Source organism: Arachis hypogaea, chromosome 6, assembly GCF_003086295.3.
Source record: "Arachis hypogaea cultivar Tifrunner chromosome 6, arahy.Tifrunner.gnm2.J5K5, whole genome shotgun sequence".
In the NCBI taxonomy this organism is placed as follows: Eukaryota; Viridiplantae; Streptophyta; class Magnoliopsida; order Fabales; family Fabaceae; genus Arachis; species Arachis hypogaea.
In genome coordinates, this window is record NC_092041.1 from 1,947,189 (window position 1) to 1,958,089 (window position 10,901).

At 35.0% G+C, this 10,901-nt stretch overlaps 1 protein-coding gene across 5 annotated transcripts; it reads left to right on the plus strand.

Moving 5' to 3' along the window:
- The first annotated feature begins 2,967 nt into the window (after positions 1-2,967).
- Positions 2,968-9,935, plus strand: LOC112695270 (CDPK-related kinase 3). 5 transcript variants are annotated; one of them, XM_072197882.1, is made up of 13 exons: positions 2,968-3,977; positions 4,081-4,759; positions 5,411-5,541; positions 5,822-5,863; positions 6,135-6,243; positions 6,375-6,453; positions 6,606-6,902; positions 7,520-7,629; positions 8,033-8,140; positions 8,395-8,457; positions 8,588-8,755; positions 8,845-9,002; positions 9,575-9,935. In XM_072197882.1, exons 2-12 carry the CDS (start codon positions 4,184-4,186, stop codon positions 8,977-8,979), a joined length of 1,818 nt encoding a protein of 605 aa, XP_072053983.1. In that variant the 5' UTR covers positions 2,968-3,977; positions 4,081-4,183; the 3' UTR covers positions 8,980-9,002; positions 9,575-9,935. The 5 variants fall into 5 exon arrangements, with proteins under 5 accessions (XP_072053983.1, XP_072053984.1, XP_025603323.1 ...); XM_072197883.1 differs by lacking the exon at positions 9,575-9,935 and adding an exon at positions 9,152-9,267; XM_025747538.3 differs by lacking the exon at positions 9,575-9,935 and having other exon boundaries at positions 8,845-9,267.
- The last annotated feature ends 966 nt before the right edge of the window (positions 9,936-10,901 follow it).

Consider the following 10,901-nt stretch of genomic DNA (forward strand, 5'->3'; position numbering starts at 1 on the left):
CCCATCTCCACCGCCGTTGTCATCGCACCACCCCTTTTCCGCCGCCTTCCTCCCCCAAACTGAATTCTCCATCATTACAACTTCTGTGGATAAGGCCTTTGAGGACAGCTCCTCCTCCAACTACAACCGCAATTCCATTGCAGCCAAGGCAATATACACTACCGCTGTCGCTACCACCGATTCTCTATCAAGCGCGTGAAACGCTCGCCCGCCAGAACGCCTCGTCTTCTTTGACTCAGCTACTTGTCCTAGTTGACTTGTAGGAGAATGGAATCTGACTCGTCCACACACTCATAGCGTGCACGGTGACAGTCCACCAAAATAACCTGTTTCTTGCAGAGGCACTTATAAACCAGATCGAGTTATTGACGATATTTCAGGTTAGAGCCATGCGCAAAGTAGCCACTTACTTTGTCGAAGCCCTCGCTTGCCGAATTTACGACCTATACCCGGATCTTGACGCCTCGATGCTGGAGCTGAGGCTGACTGAGACGAAGCGGTGATAATTCTTCATCTTGAGGATGAGGCAAAGGATGAACTCGTTGGAGATGATTCAAGAAAGATGAGATAATGCAATAATGATGGTGGTAAAGAGAAGGAGGTTGTGATGTGGTAGTGATACTTCAGAATAGTCCGTGAGTAGTGAGTGGCGGTTGGGATTAGCAGCGCCGACAAAAATGAGATAGAGTAATGATCTGATGGTTGTTGAGAAAGGGGATAGATTTTTTTTTTTGGTGACTAGAAAGGGGATAGATTGATATTGAATATTTAGAGACAAAGATAAAGAATGATGATAGTAATGGTGAAAAAAAAAAGATAATTTAAAATTTTTAAGTGATTTTTTAATATTTAGATAATTTTATTATACAAAATCTATATTTTATGAGTATAATTGTAATTTTTTTTCATAAATAAATTTACCAATATTTAAAATTTTTGTGAAAAAAAAAATAATTATTATATTCTAATTCTAATCCTAATATCCCCCCTCAGTTTACGGGAAAAGTTGATTTTTCCCCTTCTTTTTAGTTAATGTAAATTGATCAGTTAACCAAGCTGTCCCATCTTTTCGGTTTCGTTGAAATTAAAAAGTCAAAAGTAAAAGCCTAAAAGGAAAAGAAGGATTATTATTGTTAAGGAAAGTTAACTAAGATATTTTTTATATGAAAATAATATAAATAAAATGATAAATAATTTTTTAAAAATTTATATTTTAAATAGATTAATTTTTTTTTAAAAAATATTAATAAATTTTTTTGTGATATTAGATATTGACAAGATAGTTTAAACTAAAATTTTTTATCCTAATTATAGGAATTAATTTAGAGATAATATATTCATATTTATTATTTTATAAGATTTTATTGATATTATTTTTAGAAATTAATTTGTTTGAAGTATAATTTTTTAGGAATTTATTTGTCAATTTATTCTAATTAAAATATGTATTATATTATATAAGTTTATCAAATATATTAAATTATTTAATTATTTTAATTATTATTTTTATATAAAAATATTTTAATGTAAATAATCATCTTAAAAAAGAAGATCTGTAAAGAAAATGGTAGAATAAAAAATATAAAAGTTTAATAATCAATCTTGTAATAATTTACATCTTGTATCAATTTTGCTATTTTAATTTAATAATTTACATCTTGTAATAATTTATTATTCGTGTACACTAGCTATGACAAAAACATCGTACGAAGGCTTAAATGATTCATGGCCTAGCTATAATTGAGGGTAAATAAATTGGTCAAATATTAGAGATAAAGGCCCAACTACTAGTTGTTAAATACCTTTTTGTTCTCCCCGCTTTGTGTTTTTTTTTAATACTTTTTTGTTTCTTTTGGGCCTCTGGCCCCTTCTTTTACCAAAAATAAAATTGAAATCATTGGCTAATGATAAACGAATTCATACATGATAGAAGAGTTTATATTTTGGTTATAAAGAGTAAACAATATCATGCAGGTGTATTTGTTCCATTTTTTTAGATCTCTTCACAATCCTTAATGGTATTGCCAGAGAAAAAGTTTCAAAAAAGTTTTTGGATGTAATTATTTTTGCTGTGATTTCCTTTAACTTATCATCATATCATGTATATGTTTCTCTTCCGAGGAATCCAATAACCCTAAATTTAGGGAAAAAGAAAAAGAAGATCATCTAAAAATAATATATTGATTTTATTAATCATATCTTCAAGTAATTTAAAATTTTAAATATAACAGTTTTAGATTTAAAACCGGATATTTCATTTGTAAATTTACCGAATTAAACACTTATTGATGACTCAACTAACAAATAGAAAATAAGTTATAATATCATCGTATCATAATTAATTCATCTTTAAAAGTGTAAGCTATTAAAATTTAACAATATGTTTTTCTGGTCACAATGAACAGAATTTTGACACATCATTCATAATAGTTATTTTCTTAAAATCATATTGGAGTTGGTTTAATATTGATAATAACATAGACATACGACCTTTTTTATGTGTAGATCAGATAGTATGTATTAGAATATTTATACCAATGCATATTATCCCCCCCCCCCCCCCCTCTTTTCTCTTCGTTTCTCTTTATAAACAAACTGGTTAATTAAAATGATATGCAGAAAATATTAGACGGACCTAACATGCAGAAAAAGTAATGAAGGTGGTTATTTTTAGGTAGGTTCACTAATAAAACAGTATTCTAGCTATGACGTACATGCATACGTACATGTTTAAAATAAAATAATTTGTGGCGTATTTTTTATACGATTATCATTACTTAACTCACTAGCTAGAAAGGGTATAGCCGTAGTATATTATATCACTAGTAGTACAATATAGAATTTATTAGGTGCAATGCATAAGAGTAGTAGTCAATATATTTGATGACAGAAAATTAAGAACAAGTAATGGTGAAAATGACACTACATAATCAGTTAAATAACCATGCATGTCACTAAGGAAATGTTGAGCATAACGAGTTGCCCAATCATACTACAATCATATATACCGTGTTCTTTTTTTAATCACAATTTATGAAACTGATAGATAGACACAAACGTTCATATATATTATATGTGGACTTAGTAACAGTTGATATTTTTTTTTGTTTCCTTTTTTAATCTTTTATTGCAAGGTCAGATATTGAGCAACGAAACATTATGATTTGTAGGAGGATTTAATAGTTAGTACATAAGTTAGTGAGGTCATATATTCAGATTCCACGAATAGCGTTAGCTAGCGTGGGAGTGAATGACCATTAAGGCATTAACAAAAAACAACTACTCCTCATTGTTGCATACAATTGGCATCATCCATACCCACCCACTGTATTTATATATGTCCTTTTTTGTCAAATTTTGCGGATAAATCTATTCCATTATATTTCCTTAATTCCTTTTCTAGTTATGCATGTGTATCAAGGATTTCAATTTCTAGCATATTTCCTTTAGTTTAATTCGTTTTGTTGGTAGTAATCTTAAAGAAATTGGAGGCCTGTGAGTGTCCGAGATTATCGTAAAGTTGGATGAGAATTTTAAGTTAGTCGTACTGGTACCGACGGTGACTACTGAGAGTTGGATTGAAATGGCCGTACGTAGCAGCAGCAGGTAGATGAAGAAAGACGGGTTTCTTTTATTATGCGCCATCAAATAAAGGGAGTATAGCTATCTCAAATGAAATCCTACCATTGAAATGACAGCCATCGTGGAATCGGACGCATTCTTAATATCATCCCGTACCCTACATCTACCTTCCTTCCCAGTTCCCAAAGCCGCCACGTGTCAGAGTTCATAAAGGGCAAATCAAAAGGGTAGCTTAGCTAAATACTAGCAAAAGACAAAATAGCAACGGCCCTGATCAGGCGCAGATCTGCACTGCGAAGCTGGGGGCAATTGAATTCTCTTCACACTGAGACTCGGTGTAGCGGCTTTGTTTGTTTCTTTGCTATAAACACACACACACTTCAACAGCACACCATGTATTTGCTTTTCACTGTTTCTGTCTTTGTCTCACTCTCTGTCTCTTTCTCTCTCTACAACCCTACCTGACTCAAATTCTCTTATTTTATCGTTTTCCCGCAGTTAGATCTCTCCGCTCCGGTGCCTAGTCGGATCCGGGCCGTCGTTTCTGGACCGGCCCATGTCCGCCCTTTGACTTGGCCCAACCCGCTGCATCCCTCTTCCCATGGGCCAGTGCTACGGCAAGCCCAATCCCACCGCCGGTAACCACCATGACGTCGACCCAGCCGCCTCAATTGAGGCCTCCGGGGAAGCATTTCGCTCGCCGCTCCCCTCCTCCGCCGCCACCAACGGCTTCCCGTCGGTGAAGAACACGCCGGCTCGCTCGTCCTCGCATGCGAGCCCATGGCCAAGCCCGTACCCTCACGGCGTGAACGCCAGCCCGTTGCCGGGGGACGGGGTGTCGCCGTCGCCGGCCAGAGGGACTACGCCGAGGAGGTTCTTTAGACGGCCGTTTCCTCCTCCGTCTCCGGCGAAGCACATAAGGGCGTCGCTGGCGAAGAGGCTGGGGCAGGGTAAGCCGAAGGAGGGGCCGATACCGGAGGATCGAGGGGCGGAGGCGGAGGCGGTGGCGGAGCAGTCTCTTGACAAGAGCTTCGGTTATGGAAAGAACTTTGGAGCTAAGTATGAGCTGGGAAACGAAGTGGGGCGAGGGCATTTTGGTCATACCTGCTCCGCCAGGGTGAAGAAGGGTGAGCTCAAAGACCAGCTTGTTGCTGTCAAAATCATTTCCAAGGCCAAGGTACTCCAATTCCTGCCCCTTTTATGTATCATCCTTCTCTTTATATCTTCTCTTATTTTGAGTCTTCTACTTACTTCTTGTCCTAGTTGATTATTTATTTGTTTCTTTGTTTGTCTTGGATGGTTGATTGTGATTACTTTGGACTCTTATGATGGCATTTGGACAATTCAGGTTGAATTTGGTCAGTCTTTGGTTGATCCATTGCCGGGAATCTATGACATTCCAGGCATTGTCTTTGTCCCCTTTCGTTCCTATTGGATATCGAACTATAGGAACTGGTTATAAAGTTACATGGAATGGAATGAAGTCTAGAACTTCCTGCCACAATGGTTTTCTGAAAATTTTAATTGTGTATCCCTTGATAAGAAAGCTATGCTGTTTTCCTTGTTGCGATTGAAACTGTTGTCGTTACTTAGATTTATTAAAACTTCTGTTCTTGTTGGACTTGCATTTGTTGCTTTTGCAATTTACAACAACAGACTTCCGTCCCATACTTTTGAAATATCTTTAGAGAATATGTCTCAAAATACATTTGTTATTTGGGTTGAATAATTTGGATTTTTATGCAACTATGCTATTTTTGCTTCATCCAGTCATAAAAGTTATGACTTATGACCACAATTAGTTGAATCAACGTGTTACTTATGGCAGATGACCACAGCAATAGCAATTGAAGATGTTCGAAGAGAGGTGAAGCTATTAAAAGCTCTATCTGGCCATAAGCATCTTGTCAAATTTTATGATGCTTACGAGGATGCCAACAACGTGTACATAGTTATGGAGTATGTATTATATCTTGTACAATCTTTCTTATGTTTTCTTTGTACATATCCTTGATTAGTGGGCTAGATTGAACTATAGATAGGAAATTGGTGCTCTTATACCCATTATTTTACTGTCAATATCTGTAGTTAATTTCTGGTTTTTCTGCTTCTACTCAACTAATATTTTGATGGTGGACATGGTAGGCTTAGTAAAAGATGATAATGTAGTAGCATGCATCTTCTAAATTTGCATCACCATATTGTGATGCTTATTGATTTTATTTCATTTTTTTATCAGATTGTGTGAAGGTGGGGAGCTTCTTGACCGGATTTTGTCAAGGTTAGTGTTTCATTATCTTTGTAACTTTTGATTTTCTAGGAGGTTGAGTCTTGGGAAAATGGTAGGATTGCTGCCTTGTGACCTAGTGGTCACAGGTCCATGTTGTGAAAATAGTCTTTACTTGTGGGGGTATGGGTTATTTTTACAATCCCCACACTGCAATCCATAACTTTAGGAGCCTCATGTACTAAGTTGACCTTCCTTGATATTTGCGGTTTTCAACTTGGTATGACCTTTTAATTTGATTGAGGAATGTTATCCTGTATTCTAGAGGGGGAAGATATACAGAGGAGGACGCAAAGGTTATAGTTTTGCAGATTCTAAGTGTAGTTGCTTTTTGTCATCTTCAAGGTGTTGTCCACCGTGACCTAAAGCCTGAGGTTTGTGCATTTAATATTTGTTCCTATTATTTGTAATGTTAACATCAAGTTTTAGAGTCTTCTTGGACTCAGTTATATAAGGATAAAACTAAATAATGTTGCTGATAACTTGTCTGCCTTAACTTTTATAGAATTTTCTCTTCACTTCAAGGAGCGTAGATGCTGATATGAAGCTTATAGATTTTGGTCTATCTGATTTCATCAGGCCAGGTAATCATTAGATTGATTCTTAACTTTAGTATTGTCCCACGTTGTCATTATCTATAAGACTACTGCGGCCTTTCGTTCATGCATCTTTAGATGTTGATACAAAGCCAATTCTCCTAAGTTTTCCTTTCATACATGTTGATATTCATATACAGATGAACGGTTGAATGACATTGTTGGGAGTGCATATTATGTTGCACCTGAGGTCCTTCACAGGTCATATAGTCTAGAAGCAGATATATGGAGTATTGGTGTTATCACCTACATCTTACTATGTGGAAGTCGCCCTTTCTGGGCTCGAACAGAATCTGGAATTTTTCGTGCAGTGCTCAGAGCTGATCCGAACTTCGATGATCTGCCCTGGCCAACTGTGTCTTCAGAGGCTAAGGACTTTGTCAAAAGGCTCTTAAACAAGGATTACAGGAAAAGAATGACCGCTGTCCAAGCACTGAGTAAGTTTTGATACACTTTAGATCATTTATGGTTGGTTTTAGATGCTGTGTAATGTTCCTTTCTTGTTATCATGAGATTATAATTTGTGGAAATTGGCAAACCAGGAATAGGATATTTTTTGGTACATTGCACCAAAAGAAATATGCATGTTTTTGTATGTAAAGAATAAGAATTTGATATTATTACTACGATTTGAATATATACTTCAATGTTGACGGTTGTGGAATTTCACATCCAATTATATTCTTCCTCGGGAAGTGGGAAAAAAGATACAATTTTAGATAACTTTTTGTTTTTCTGGTATTTCTACATTATAGAAGTGCATTTTATGTTATGGTAGACTACCACAAGATAACTCAATCGACTATACTACATGTACACCAAAGTTAGACACCAGTATAAAATACACATTAGAATACAAATATATATTGAAAATAAATTAAACCCACACATGTATTTATACACAAATACATTGGTGGCTGATTTTAGTGGCTAATTTTGGTGTACGAATAGCATTTTTGTATCTCAGTTGATTCGTTCATAATGGTAGATCTAGAGACCTGTTCATTGCAAATCGACTCAGGAAACTAATCAATGAGCACTTCTGTAACTGCAGCTCACCCTTGGTTAAGGGATGACAGTCGTCCTATTCCATTAGATATATTAATTTATAAATTAGTGAAGTCATATCTTCATGCGACTCCATTCAAGCGTGCAGCAGTGAAGGTATTGTTCATTTCCTCCCGTGAATAAGCATATGCTTAGATAATCTTTTTGTTCAGTTTCAGTTGGCAAATTTTTTAAAGATAAAATTGAAAAGGAAATGTTGTTTTTATTATTATATAACCTTGACAAAATTTTGTTAACTTTTTCAATTAAAAATGAAAATGGAAAAGTAAAACATGTCTGCAGTGAATTCATGTGCACTTTTTACCGAATATATATATATATATATATATATATATATATATATATATTTTCCAATGTGCTGTTAATAATTTATACTACTTTCTAAACAGATATAGCACATGCTTATTTCATTTTATAAATATCAAAATGAAGATTTTATTGCATTCTTTCCTGCACAGGATACTAACTAATTCTTTTCCCCTTCACGTTGTTTATACAGGCCCTTTCAAAAGCCTTGACAGAGGATGAGTTAGTTTATCTTAGAGTACAATTCAGATTGTTGGAACCAAATAGAGATGGGCATGTCTCCCTTGACAATTTCAAAATGGTTATCTACTGCTATTAACTCTGCGAGTCTCGTTTTGATTGATAATGTGGAGTTATATTTGTGTGTTGTGTGTGTGTGATGATCATATGATTCAGTAATCTTGCTAGCTTCTGCATATTTTTATTTATTCCATAGATATCAACATGAACATGTACTTCGAAAGGTCGTGGTCAATTGGTCATGCATTCCTCCATCATTTCTTTAGGACTTTTTCTGTCGTTATGATTAAGTTTTTAAATTTGAAATTTATACAGGCTCTTGCTCGTCATGCCACTGATGCCATGAGGGAGTCAAGGGTTCTCGAAATCATACATGCGGTGAGCTATTCCCGTTGCTTTGGAATTATTGAGCACACAAGTTCCAAGCCATGCTATTCATTTTTAAACGTTTTGCCCAAACAGCAAGAGTGTTCCTGCTACCCTAATCCCATAATAATACTGTATGTAGATGGAACCACTTGCCCATAGGAAGATGGATTTCGAAGAATTTTGTGCCGCTGCTATTAGCACTTATCAACTGGAGGCACATGATAGGTGGGAAGATATTGCCAATACTGCTTTTGAGCATTTTGAGAGAGAAGGCAACCGTGTGATATCAGTTGAAGAGTTAGCAAGAGTAAGTGGTAGCAGTTTCTTTTCGTCATATTATTCTATTTCTTTTACCTCGGTTATTATCATTTATGCTTGTCTATGTTGTGGCTTCAGGAGTTGAATCTTGGTCCTTCAGCTTATGGCATTCTCAAAGATTGGATACGAAATACTGATGGGAAGCTCAATTTACTTGGATATACAAAATTCTTACATGGCGTGACTCTCCGGTCAAACCCAAGACACCGATGACCTTAGACCTTTGGCATATAAAGGTAGGGAGAAAAGATCTTATAGGTTTATAGGAATTTATTTTCTTCATTTTTTGTTTCTGGACAGTGTGTATAAATGAGTGTGATAGCTGATATGGTATGAGGAAAGGTTGAGTCAATATTCTGCTCTCTGCTCTCGCCCTATTTTGCAGTTTGCAGATACTATGTTTCTACGGGTTTGAGCCCGTAGAGCGCTTATTCATTTGTTTCCGAACGTTTCCAGCCAGTACAAAAAATCAAAGGATCAAAGGTGAAAATTTAAGTGCAATCGACTTCACGTGAAGTTAATAGCTGGGAGTGGTTAGATGATTTGGTTAGATGATTTGACTAATTTGACTAAATTTTCATCTAACGACTCTCATCTATCAAATTCCAAATTCCAAGCAAGTTTTATCGTCCAATATGCACTACGAGGAGATCATAGCTCTGTTCTACTGCACTCTAATTAAAGGCGCCCCCATATCTTCCCTCACATACATTATTAGTGTTGCAGTCAACGTCAATAAGTCCACTCATTGCTCCTTAGTGAAAACAAAAAGTAAAATCAAATTATTTCTCCTTTGACTCTTTTGCAGACCACCATGCAGCCTGCTCAAGACTTCGATCACTACTGCTTTTCTCAGAGAATGAACTCAACTATATTCCTAACATGCTCAATAATGGGCCCAACGTTTATCAGTGTTGAAGTGGTCACAAAATTATTTTGTAAAAAAAGATATTGAAACTTAAGTCAACAAAGTAAATTACTTAAACCAACCAGATATCGAAGAAGAGATGTATATACGTCTCTTTCCTAGGACTAGGCGCTTAGGGTGAGCAGCGGGTATCCGATTACCTGTCTAAATTTGAACCGAACTAATTAAATTGGTGTTGGAATCAACGGTTTATTGAGTCTAATTCGAATTAAATCAATGATCTTTGTTAGTGATTGGTTTGGATATCGGTTCGAACCAACCTGTGAATTCGATCATATATTAATTAAATAATATATATATATATAATTTTTAGTGGCTTTTAATGAGATTATTCACTATTAATATATTTGAATTTTAATGAGTTTAGTTTTTAATGTATTTGGTGTTTAACATGTTTAGATTATTTATATTAATGTTATATGTTTATTGTATTTGTCAAATTTTTAAGATAAAAATTTGATTTTATTATGAATTTCAAAGTTATCGGATACCCAATTATTCGAACCAAACCAATCCGTTCTTAATTGGTTTGGTTTAATTCGGCTACATACACAAAAAAATACAAATTCAAACCAAACTGAATCAATTACATTTTGATCGGTTCGATTCTTATTTTACCTTGAACCTGAATCAAACCGATCCGTACTCACCCCCTACGCTTGGAACTGGTGCTACATTTACCGATCCGTGCTCACCCCCTACGCTTGGAACTGGTGCTACATTTATTTGGTTGCAACAACAGGTTACGACACAACACTATGAATAAAATTTAAAAAGGAGACAAATTATTTTTATATCTTGTTTGATGATAAATTAAGTATTAAAAAAACAACTAACTATAATTTAAAGGGCATAATCTTTCTATACTCATTTAAAGATGATGGTTCAAATCTCATTCCTAATTGTAAAAAAAAAAAAAAATTAAGTATAAAAAAATTAATTATAAAAAATTAATTTTTTTATACAAAAAATTTAAAAATATATATCTATATCTATATCTTATCTGTTAAATATAAATTTGTATTTCTATATTCCTCTTTTTAGTGTTCTGTGCAGCCTAGTTGACTTATATAACCATTGATATAAATAAATAAATATAATCTTCCAAGGACACAAATATGAGGAGAAGAAGAATATATGATTGTATAATGTACCCAGGAACTACTCCCTCAGTTACCGCAAAAACTCGTGGAGGGTAACCTATAGC

Bases quoted from the DNA above. Each gene is read 5' to 3' on its own strand.
- LOC112695270 (XM_072197882.1), top strand. From the start codon at position 4,184: ATGGGCCAGTGCTACGGCAAGCCCAATCCCACCGCCGGTAACCACCAT. The intron at 5,864-6,134 runs GTTAGTGTTTCA...CCTGTATTCTAG, and splicing joins CTTGACCGGATTTTGTCAAG to AGGGGGAAGATATACAGAGG. The intron at 6,903-7,519 runs GTAAGTTTTGAT...CTGTAACTGCAG, and splicing joins GACCGCTGTCCAAGCACTGA to CTCACCCTTGGTTAAGGGAT.